At 43.4% G+C, this 12,308-nt stretch overlaps 1 protein-coding gene across 2 annotated transcripts in view; it reads left to right on the top strand.

The window, feature by feature from the left end:
• Positions 1–1,358: 1,358 nt before the first annotated feature.
• LOC147902214 (dynein axonemal assembly factor 10-like) overlaps positions 1,359–12,308 on the top strand; it is a 68,092-nt gene continuing 57,142 nt past the window's right edge. For both annotated transcript variants that reach the window (XM_087374642.1, XM_087374641.1), the window contains exons 1-2: positions 1,359–1,727; positions 6,007–6,058. In XM_087374642.1, the coding sequence (XP_087230768.1) occupies positions 1,639–1,727; positions 6,007–6,058 (141 nt within the window). In that variant the 5' untranslated portion in view covers positions 1,359–1,638. The remainder of the gene's footprint in view (positions 1,728–6,006; positions 6,059–12,308) is intronic.

Here is a 12,308-nt window from a genome sequence, read left to right as displayed (position 1 = left end):
CTCTATATATATATATACATATATATCCATCCATCTATACCTTGCACTCATCAACACTGCAATCCTCTTCTATTGACCACTTTATACCTTTTGAATTAATGTTAAGGCCGAAGTAGCTAACGCAAAGCTCCTAACCCAAATGCGGCTGGTTCTACTTTCCATCCCATGAGCCCTTCATTCATTTAGGAGGTGAGACAATTGCCTTTTCTAGATGACCAGTGGGTATAAGATAACGTGAATTGGATAGTGAATGGAAAGTGCATGCACGAGCGCAAGGGGGCAACAACTCAGAGGGAAAGCAAATCGTATATAAGAGAGAGAGAGGGAGGGGGAGAGGGAGGGAGGCAGGGAGGGAGGGAGGGAGGGAGGGAGGGGGAGGGGGAGAGAGAGAGAGAGAGAGAGTGAGAGAGAGAGAGAGAGAGAGAGAGAGAGAGAGAGAGAGAGAGAGAGAGAGAGAGAGAGAGAGAGAGAGAGAGAGAGAGAGAGTTGGCGGAAACTTAAGGGTAAAGTACAGGGTTGACCTTCAAGAGGTTTGCATTGCCTACACTATGGTTTTGAGGCACAAATTACATGGCCCACCCATCACTATCATGCATGCGAGTCGATTGTGTGGGTTTCATTACATTGGTTCTTCACATTACCAAATGGTCGTTGTTGATAAATTCTCCCTCTCCCAAGGTCATCAATTAGAATTGATTTTGGAGAGTAGCTAGAGAGTAGCTATTAATTTTGTATTGTTGGTCTTGTATAGATGCTTTAAGACCTTAAAAGCACCACTTGCAATATCTACCGATAGAATGTGTGGAAGCATTGTATCTACAATCATCCTGATAATCATTGACAATGCCTTGGCATCTCTAAGAACCTAATCTTTGAAATCATATAGATGTGCCTTGGTTGTTGCCATCTTACTTGTCATGTCATTAAGGCCCTTGAGATTTACTCACACGCCAAAGTTCCCTTGTCACACCATGTGACTCTATAGCTTGACCGTCATTACATATTTGAAATAACACATCATTGAGCCTCACAAGGAACAATGATGAGTCTCAGAAAGACACTTAACCCCATGGCAACCTTGGAGCTTAAAGGCACCCTTGTTTGTGCTGGTTGGTTGTGGGGGAGCGGTGAAGAGTAAATAGCTCCACCCTTTGTTTTTGATGTTTTTTTTCACACACACACACATGGCCAAGTACTAGGGGTGTGAATCTTGCCTTGATCCTATACAGGTATCATTTTCCAAGGTCGTTCCCTTTTTTTTTTTGGTGTGTGTGTGGTATTGAAATTGAAAGTGCCAGCACAGCAACGACTCCATAAGGGGTGACTGAGAGAGAATTCTGAGCTATGCGAGGCTTGAACTCAAGAGTGATTGGAAGAGACAAACCCACAAGTGTTACGGGCTTGGTCTAATATTTCCCTCCTTGTGGAGGAATATATATATATATATATATATAGCTAAAAACTGCATTTTCTTGATCAACGAGAGCAGAACTGCCAGCTTACTCAATGCGTAATATCAACACCAAAAGAGACGAGTATTGTAGGCAGCATTGCAACCTGGCTTCTTGGTGTTGACGCCATGGTGCTGTTTGCTGAGTGAACAGCAGGATTTGTGACAAGCTTTTCTGTAGGCTCCTCATGGATGCAAGCAACAGGCCTCAGATCCTAGCGCATATTAGTAAATCCTTGACCACCACCATCTACGACACTTTGTGGATCCCCAGCAGGTGAGCTCCTACCGCTATCGACTTTCAAAACAACCATTCCAGTCACGAGTGCAATATGGAGTTGGTGGTTGCCCAGGTTATCATAAATGAACCTATTAAAGACAAGCCGTGGAGAATTGAGCGTGTGCCTTTCATGCTTCTCCTATACGCACTGCTCCTCATAGCGCTCTCTTCCCTTACTGAAGATTGCTTACTTTTTTCTATGGCTGTTTTTCTGAAAGCAAGCGGTGGACGCTGTCAAAGTCGCCCCTCATAAGGAATTACTCTTCTCCTCCTGAGTGAACAACCTCCCCTATTTTCTTTGTCCAGGCTGAGCGCATTGTTTTGGCTCCTTCTAAACGTAGATTTCATGTGGTTCCATCCCTTCCACTAAGGTCAATACACTCCAATGATATGGATGAACAGAAGGTTTTGGTTCTCTTGCTTAGTTGCAGCACAAAAGGCATTATCTCACCAAAGATTGTTTAAAAAGTCCAGACTCAATTATACTCTGGTTAATCTTGTTGGTGCTTTATGTCAGAAAATAGAGACAGAGGTTGCTCGCTGTAGCCAACACTCTCCCAGTGGAAGAATGTATTGATAGGTAGCCCAGGAATCACACAATGCTAAAATCAGGTCTCTTTCCTTTCCGTCCTGCATGCAGTGGTTATATCGATAGATGCAGTCACAGATCTTGAACAGTACACTGAGAGTAGAGCAGCAAAACATGTTATGTAGATTGCTCCAAAGATGGACAAAATCCGATACAAACGGTAGATGTAGATCCCTGGTACAGAGCTGTCTTCTAACATCCTCTACAGTCTTCTGTCAGCCTGCGTGCTCTAAGGGAGCTTCAACGTGCTGTGTAGATGCCGCTCGAACAGACCTCCTTGGTTCACAGTGTATATGCTGATCCTAGACCTCCCTGCTTGCTGCTTCTGCCTGCAGCCATTCTTTGAGGTACAAAGGACCCTGATCCCTGGCCTTCCTATGCCCTGGATACAGCCAAATATGAGGCACACTGAATGATTTCCAAGGCCCCCAATGGGGCCTTTTTGTAGGGATGAACTGCCCCCAGTCTTGTCTTACTAGACTTACCGGCTGGGCCCACCCATTCTGTGGAATGCTGACATCAGCTGACTGTACCTGCTGTACAGCTGACCCAGTACAGCCTATAAATAAGCCTGTAGCTTTTCCTGTACCCTGCGCCTGTACCTGCCTTTGCTCCAGCCTCCTGCTGCAGACCATGCCACATGGCAGTTGCCTATTGGCCCCCCACTTGCTGTGCTGCTGACCCTTTATTTGTCTCAACACCTAAGAAATACAAGGCAAACACCTTGCCCAAATTCCAATACATGCTAGTGAAGTCTGAATGTATACAGAGAGAATATACATACTGTTGGATCCACCCGTACGGCTGCTTGCTTTGAAAACAAGCCTGGTGCCTCTCGGAGGCACCCACAACATCCACGTGTAACTCTATATTGCCACTAATCGTTGCTGAAGAGCTTCAACATGAAGAACAATTACCGGGTAGTGTTTTCTCGGCATGCAACAAAGAAAAAGGAGATATGTGCCAAGCCCCTTCATTGGTGGGGAACGTATGGCTTCCCTCACCCCTCCAAGCCTCTTTCAGCCCCTCTCCTCGCCTCCCTCAGCCTCTCTCCTCGCCTATCTCACCCCCTCTCCCTACCTCCCTTCCCCTGCCCCTCTCTAATCTCTTCCCTTATCCTCCCCCATCTTGCCTCCTCCCCTCAGTCTTCTTCCTCTCCTTATTAGCAGCATTTTAGTCGGACGGAGTTCAACCGTGTTCGTGTCGGCCTTTCCACCTTGATTGACGATGGCTCAGCCTTCAGCCAATCCTCGCCCGCTTCCACCGGCCGCGAAAACCATCACATTCTCAAAAGACGAGTTGCAGCAGCTCAGCTGTTAGGATTGCAGGTTACATGGAGTGGGACACGGACTCACAATGGTATCTTGATCCTGAGCCTGTTCTCCTGGCACTTGGGTCTTGGAGACTCTGGTTTTATTGTGGTTCTCCCGTCAGGTTCTTGTGGGACCTAGGGGAGTGGGAATGGATTGATGAAGGGTACCAAGAGAAGAGCATCTCCTTCTTTCGTTACACAGTCAGAAATGCCAGGAGATTTCAGCTTAGTAGTAGAGGTTGGAGGCCCTCCAAAGCTCCTCATTGGGATAGTTTTCATATTTTTGCAAGTGCAGAAAAACTTTTCGAGGAGGCTCTGGAAATCCCTCAGAAATAGAAAGATCACTCTTTTCTTTGGCTTTCTATTTATGGAGGGATTGCAGTGACCCTGTGGAGATTCAGGTTCGGGACTGACCCTACTTGTCCTTGATGCCACGCAGCAGTTGAGTCAGTTCAACATTGCCTTTGGGAGTGCAGACGGGCGAGGACGATCTGGAAGGGTGTTGCTAGGATTCTTTGCATATTTCATAGAACACCCTTCTTCATGACCTGGGGATCAGTGGCATTGTTATCTCTTACTGGTCCTCAGGTTTTTTTCGAGGGACATGACTCAGACTCATCCTTTATTATATGACGACAGTCTGTGGAGTCATGTGCTCTCCAGGATGTTCCTTTCACTCCTTTTAGAGCTGCTCATGCCTTGGTAGACACATCTTGGTAGATTCTGGCTAGCATTGCAGGTTGGTATATTTGGAGGGCTAGATGTACGGAGGCGAGGGAGGATTCACAGGTTCACCCTTCCCAATTTATGGCCAGTCTATGGACTGATACTATACACACACTGATGGCCATCTCGGCGAGCATGCAAGGATCCTCCAGAGCAGCTACAGCCAAGAGAGATTTTTTTCAGAGTTTGGAGAGGATCTCCGTTCTTCTCTGAGTCTTCTTCAAGGTTGAGGTGGAATTTTCAGCCTCCGTCCTTTTGAGCTGTTTTTTCTCTCATGCATGACATGATGTACTCCTGCATTTGAGCTTGCTCTTGCGGCTTTCATTCATACTTAATGAAGTAATCTTTTTGAAAAAAAAAATAATGATGGTAATTGGCTAACGATTTTGATTTTGAAAGCTGACATTTGAATTCTGACTTCTGAGATTTTTAATTCCAAGATTTATGAATGCAATTCATGCTAAAGCTACTACCTTCTATGTGTATGCTGCCATTATGCGTAGTGCATGCAGCATGCTACATATTTGTCATTTATGAAGTATTTACTCCCTCTCTCTGTCTCCCTCACACACACACACACACACACACACACATTTTTCCCCAGTGAAAGCTCACACACACGGACGCGTGCACACACACACACACAATATGTGGGAAGCAAAATCTGAGTATACTAATGGCACATAGCTAGAGTACTTGTCAATATCGATTTCCAAAAATGAATACCTGTAAAAATCTAAGAGGTACTTTTGGTTGTTTGCTTCTATCTTATCCTTTGTATGCTTAAGAAGATGTACCATTGCAGCTAATCTCTTTAAGTCATATAAAGCTCTAGGATAGCAATCTTTCTGTTCCTAATTGAACAGGTTTTACAAATTGCATCCAAAAAAGGAATTGTTGGATGATTCGAGAAGGAGCAGTGGAGGTGGAGTGTCTGAAGACAGAGTGAGAGAGAGAAGTATGAGGTGACCTAGGAGAGACCATCTTTGAAGGTAGTCATGTGCATAAAGAGCAAGATATCATGCCAGCTAATCTAGACTGGTGAGGTTGGGAGCCGGAGTGCACATGAAGATCCTTTGGAGAGTAGGATGCATTGTAGGGCTTCGAAAGTCAAGAGTTGTCCTTCTCCTTAGCAACATGAGTGTTCTTTTGGTTTTTTGTTCTTGTCTCGTGGTTTTTTCCATTGTCACATTTGTAAGCAACCACTCCTAGCTCTTAGCACGAGCGGTCAACAGATACGTCTAATATTTTAGCAGTTGAAAATGAAGATGATACTGAAAATCTAAATTGTGTATGCCTTTGCAAAACAAATTTAGTTGGTGCATTGTTGGTTGGTCACTTGTAATGTTGTCTTGTTACATTTTGTGATCTAGAAGAGTCTCTTATTTTGAACATAGTTCTTGCATGAATCTTATGCTTTTAATTTTTAACATGGCTTAGAATCCTCATCTATTATGGCAATTTATAGTAGCACCACTCTTTTTTTCCAAGAAGGTGTGATGGATTTATGTTTTCCGTTTGTTATTACCCTCAGTAGCTGCATTTCTACACATATGTAATAAGTTGTCTAGCTGGAAAGTGCATGTAACATGGTTTTAGGGAGGCTGGAAGGGAGTTGCATACTTAAAGCTGTATGGTGCTTACTGCAGTGCGAGGTTTGTGCTTCTTGGATCAACTCCCAGAACAACAGGAATCATTCAGGTATGCTCATGTCTGTTTACTTCTGTATGCAGCCAGGTTTCTTTTCGATGAGCACATTGACAGCTGTAATGTGAGGTCTTTTGTTTGAGATTTAGTGGAGTCCTTATACGAAGACTTTGTATAAGTGGATGCTCAAGTATGTGTGGGTGTGTGGATTTGTATGTGTGAGAGCATACTTTTATACTATGGTCTACACCCCCCCCCTGTTGGGTGCTGATGACATCAGTGGGGATGTCATAGTAGCTAGTCCGTGCTATGCGTGATGGAGTTTATGGTTTTCAATCTGATGAGTGACTCTCGTGAGATTGAAACTGCACTATGTTGTGTTTTTAGAGCATGAGTTTGGGAATGTTCCTGGATTCATCTAGGTATATGCTTCCGCCGTACTAGCGGACATGCAAATTTCACCTTATGAAGTTTTCGTCCAAGTTGCAGCCTGCTGGTATTGTGATAATTCTTTCTATCTTAAATGGTGCGTTGCCCTATCAGCTAGATTTAGATGCTCGTTTGGGAGAGACTAAAATGAAATCGTTTAGACTTCACAAGCAGTTGTAGCTTGAATGAAGAGATTTGGACTACTTTTTTATTAGCCTTCTCCTTTAGTGCTAGCCTTCGTCATGGTTGAGTTTGCCCTTCACCTCCGGAGTGCCGACAGAGACTCAGTACGAAGACTTTGTATAAATGGATGCCCAAGTATGTGTGGGTGTGTGGATTTATATGTGTGAGAGCCTACTTTTATACTATGGTCTACACCCACTGTTGGGCGCTGATGACGTCAGTGGGGATGTCATAGTAGCTAGTCCGTGCTATGCGTGATGGAGTTTATGGTTTTCAATCTGATGAGTGACTCTCGTGAGATTGAAACTGCACTATGTTGTGTTTTTAGAGGATGAGTTTTGGAATGTTCCTAGATTCATCTAGGTATATGCTTCTGCCGTATTAGCGGACATGTAAACCTTGTGAAGTTTTCGTCCAAGTTGCGGCCTGCTGGTATTGCGATAATTCTTTCTATCTTAAATGGTGCGTTGCCCTATCAGCTAGATTTAGATTTAGATGCTCGTTTGGGAGAGACTAAAATGAAATCGTTTAGACATCACAAGCAGTTGTAGCTTGAATGAAGAGATTTGGACTACTTTTTGATTAGCCTTCTCCTTTAGTGCTAGCCTTCGTCATGGCTGAGTTTTTCCTTCACCTCCGGAGTGCCGACAGAGACTCAGTAGGAAGACTTTGTATAAATGGATGCTCAAGTATGTGTGGGTGTGTGGATTTGTATGTGTGAGAGCATACTTTTATACTATGGTCTAACCCACTGTTGGGCGCTGATGACATCAGTGGGGATGTCATAGTAGCTAGTCCGTGCTATGCGTGATGGAGTTTATGGTTTTCAATCTGATGAGTGACTCTCGTGAGATTGAAACTGCACTATGTTGTGTTTTTAGAGGATGAGTTTGGGAATGTTCCTGGATTCATCTAGGTATATGCTTCTGCCGTATTAGGGGACATGCAAATTTCACCTTGTGAAGTTTTCGTCCAAGTTGTGGTCTGCTAGTATTGCGATAATTCTTTCTATCTTAAATGGTGCGTTGCCCTATCAGCTAGATTTAGATTTAGATGCTCGTTTGGAAGAGACTAAAATGAAATCGTTTGGACTTCACAAGTAGTTGTAGCTTGAATGAAGAGATTTGGACTACTTTTTGATTAGCCTTCTCCTTTAGTGCTAGCCTTCGTCATGGCTGAGTTTGCCCTTCACCTCCGGAGTGCCGCCAGAAACTCAGTACGAAGACTTTGTATAAATGGATGCTCAAGTATGTGTGGGTGTGTGGATTTGTATGTGTGAGAGCATACTTTTAAACTATGGTCTACACCCACTGTTGGGCACTGATGATGTCAGTGGGGATGTCATAGTAGCTAGTCCCTGCTATGCGCGATGGAGTTTATGGTTTTCAATTTGATGAGTGACTCTCGTGAGATTGAAACTGCACTATGTTGTGTTTTTAGAGGATGAGTTTGGGAATGTTCCTGGATTCATCTAGGTATATGCTTCTGCTGTATTAGCGGACATGCAAATTTCACCTTGTGAAGTTTTCGTCCAAGTTGCGGCCTGCTGGTATTGCGATAATTCTTTCTATCTTAAATGGTGCGTTGCCCTATCAGCTAGATTTAGATTTAGATGCTCGTTTGGGAGAGACTAAAATGAAATCGTTTAGACTTCACAAGCAGTTGTAGCTTGAATGAAGAGATTTGGACTACTTTTTGATTAGCCTTCTCCTTTAGTGCTAGCCTTCGTCATGGCTGAGTTTTTCCTTCACCTCCGGAGTGCCGACAGAGACTCAGTAGGAAGACTTTGTATAAATGGATGCTCAAGTTGTGTGGCTGTGTGGATTTGTATGTGTGAGAGCATACTTTTATACTATGGTCTAACCCACTGTTGGGCGCTGATGACATCAGTGGGGATGTCATAGTAGCTAGTCCGTGCTATGCGTGATGGAGTTTATGGTTTTCAATCTGATGAGTGACTCTCGTGAGATTGAAACTGCACTATGTTGTGTTTTTAGAGGATGAGTTTGGGAATGTTCCTGGATTCATCTAGGTATATGCTTCTGCCGTATTAGGGGACATGCAAATTTCACCTTGTGAAGTTTTCGTCCAAGTTGTGGTCTGCTGGTATTGCGATAATTCTTTCTATCTTAAATGGTGCGTTGCCCTATCAGCTAGATTTAGATTTAGATGCTCGTTTGGAAGAGACTAAAATGAAATCGTTTGGACTTCACAAGTAGTTGTAGCTTGAATGAAGAGATTTGGACTACTTTTTGATTAGCCTTCTCCTTTAGTGCTAGCCTTCGTCATGGCTGAGTTTGCCCTTCACCTCCGGAGTGCCGACAAAAACTCAGTACGAAGACTTTGTATAAACGGATGCTCAAGTATGTGTGGGTGTGTGGATTTGTATGTGTGAGAGCATACTTTTATACTATGGTCTACACCCACTGTTGGGCGCTGATGATGTCAGTGGGGATGTCATAGTAGCTAGTCCTTGCTATGCGCGATGGAGTTTATGGTTTTCAATCTGATGAGTGACTCTCGTGAGATTGAAACTACACTATGTTGTGTTTTTAGAGGATGAGTTTGGGAATGTTCCTGGATTCATCTAGGTATATGCTTATGCTGTATTAGCGGACATGCGAATTTCACCTTGTGAAGTTTTCGTCCAAGTTGCGGCCTGCTGGTATTGCGATAATTCTTTCTATCTTAAATGGTGCGTTGCCCTATCAGCTAGATTTAGATTTAGATGCTCGTTCTCGTTTGGGAGAGTCTAAAATGAAATCGTTTAGACTTCACAAGTAGTTGTAGCTTGAATGAAGAGATTTGGACTACTTTTTGATTAGCCTTCTCCTTTAGTGCTAGCCTTCGTCATGGCTGAGTTTGCCTTTCACATCCGGAGTGCTGACAGAAACTGAGTACGAAGACTTTGTATAAATGGATGCTCAAGTATGTGTGGGTGTGTGGATTTGTATGTGTGAGAGCATACTTTTATACTATGGTCTACACCCACTGTTGGGCGCTGATGACGTCAGTGGGGATGTCATAGTAGCTAGTCCGTGCTATGCGTGATGGAGTTTATGGTTTTCAATCTGATGAGTGACTCTCGTGAGATTGAAACTGCACTATGTTGTGTTTTTAGAGGATGAGTTTGGGAATGTTCCTGGATTCATCTACGTATATGCTTCTGTCGTATTAGGGGACATGCAAATTTCACCTTGTGAAGTTTTCGTCCAAGTTGTGGTCTGCTGGTATTGCGATAATTCTTTCTATCTTAAATGGTGCGTTGCCCTATCAGCTAGATTTAGATTTAGATGCTCGTTTGAAAGAGACTAAAATGAAATCGTTTGGACTTCACAAGTAGTTGTAGCTTGAATGAAGAGATTTGGACTACTTTTTGATTAGCCTTCTCCTTTAGTGCTAGCCTTCGTCATGGCTGAGTTTGCCCTTCACCTCCGGAGTGCCGACAGAAACTCAGTACGAAGACTTTGTATAAACGGATGCTCAAGTATGTGTGGGTGTGTGGATTTGTATGTGTGAGAGCATACTTTTATACTATGGTCTACACCCACTGTTGGGCGCTGATGACGTCGATGGGGATGTCATAGTAGCTAGTCCGTGCTATGCGTGATGGAGTTTATGGTTTTCAATCTGATGAGTGACTCTCGTGAGATTGAAACTGCACTATGTTGTGTTTTTAGAGGATGAGTTTGGGAATGTTCCAGGATTCATCTAGGTATATGCTTCTGCCGTATTAGGGGACATGCAAATTTCACCTTGTGAAGTTTTCGTCCAAGTTGTGGTCTACTGGTATTGCGATAATTCTTTTTATCTTAAATGGTGCGTTGCCCTATCAGCTAGATTTAGATTTAGATGCTCGTTTGGAAGAGACTAAAATGAAATCGTTTGGACTTCACAAGTAGTTGTAGCTTGAATGAAGAGATTTGGACTACTTTTTGATTAGCCTTCTCCTTTAGTGCTAGCCTTCGTCATGGCTGAGTTTGCCCTTCGCCTCCGGAGTGCCGACAGAAACTCAGTACGAAGACTTTGTATAAATGGATGCTCAAGTATGTGTGGGTGTGTGGATTTGTATGTGTGAGAGCATACTTTTATACTATGGTCTACACCCACTGTTGGGCGTTGATGATGTCAGTGGGGATGTCATAGTAGCTAGTCCCTGCTGTGCGCGATGGAGTTTATGGTTTTCAATCTGATGAGTGACTCTCGTGAGATTGAAACTGCACTATGTTGTGTTTTTAGAGGATGAGTTTGGGAATGCTCCTGGATTCATCTAGGTATATGCTTCTGCTGTATTAGCGGACATGCAAATTTCACCTTGTGAAGTTTTCGTCCAAGTTGCAGCCTGCTGGTATTGCAATAATTCTTTCTATCTTAAATGGTGCGTTGCCCTATCAGCTAGATTTAGATTTAGATGCTCGTTTGGGAGAGACTAAAATGAAATTGTTTAGACTTCACAAGCAGTTGTAGCTTGAATGAAGAGATTTGGACTACTTTTTGATTAGCCTTCTCCTTTTGTGCTAGCCTTCGTCATGGCTGAGTTTTTCCTTCACCTCCGGAGTGCCGACAGAGACTCAGTAGGAAGACTTTGTATAAATGGATGCTGAAGTATGTGTGGGTGTGTGGATTTGTATGTGTGAGAGCATACTTTTATACTATGGTCTAACCCACTTTTGGGCGCTGATGACGTCAGTGGGGATGTCATAGTAGCTAGTCCGTGCTATGCGTGATGGAGTTTATGGTTTTCAATCTGATGAGTGACTCTCGTGAGATTGAAACTGCACTATGTTGTGTTTTTAGAGGATGAGTTTGGGAATGTTCCTGGATTCATCTAGGTCTATGCTTCTGCCGTATTAGGGGACATGCAAATTTCACCTTGTGAAGTTTTCGTCCAAGTTGTGGTCTGCTGGTATTGCGATAATTCTTTCTATCTTAAATGGTGCGTTGCCCTATCAGCTAGATTTAGATTTAGATGCTCGTTTGGGAGAGACTAAAATGAAATCGTTTGGACTTCACAAGTAGTTGTAGCTTGAATGAAGAGATTTGGACTACTTTTTGATTAGCCTTCTCCTTTAGTGCTAGCCTTCGTCATGGCTGAGTTTGCCCTTCACCTCCGGAGTGCCGACAGAAACTCAGTACGAAGACTTTGTATAAACGGATGCTCAAGTATGTGTGGGTGTGTATTTGTATGTGTGAGAGCATACTTTTATACTATGGTCTACACCCACTGTTGGGCGCTGATGATGTCAGTGGGGATGTCATAGTAGCTAGTCCCTGCTATGCGCGATGGAGTTTATGGTTTTCAATCTGATGAGTGACTCTCGTGAGATTGAAACTGCACTATGTTGTGTTTTTAGAGGATGAGTTTGGGAATGTTCCTGGATTCATCTAGGTATATGCTTCTGCTGTATTAGCGGACATGCAAATTTCACCTTGTGAAGTTTTCGTCCAAGTTGCGGCCTGCTGGTATTGCGATAATTCTTTCTATCTTAAATGGTGCGTTGCCCTATCAGCTAGATTTAGATTTAGATGCTCGTTTGGGAGAGACTAAAATGAAATCGTTTAGACTTCACAAGCAGTTGTAGCTTGAATGAAGAGATTTGGACTACTTTTTGATTAGCCTTCTCCTTTAGTGCTAGCCTTCGTCATGGCTGAGTTTTTCCTTCACCTCCGGAGTGCCGACAGAGACTCAGTA

This window comes from Dipteris shenzhenensis, chromosome 5 (genome assembly GCF_047967505.1).
Source record: "Dipteris shenzhenensis isolate YYH24624 ecotype China chromosome 5, Dip_SZ_1.0, whole genome shotgun sequence".
Lineage (NCBI taxonomy): Eukaryota > Viridiplantae > Streptophyta > Polypodiopsida > Gleicheniales > Dipteridaceae > Dipteris > Dipteris shenzhenensis.
The sequence above is the reverse complement of the archived record's forward strand: the minus strand, read 5'-3'. Positions and strand labels throughout refer to the sequence as shown.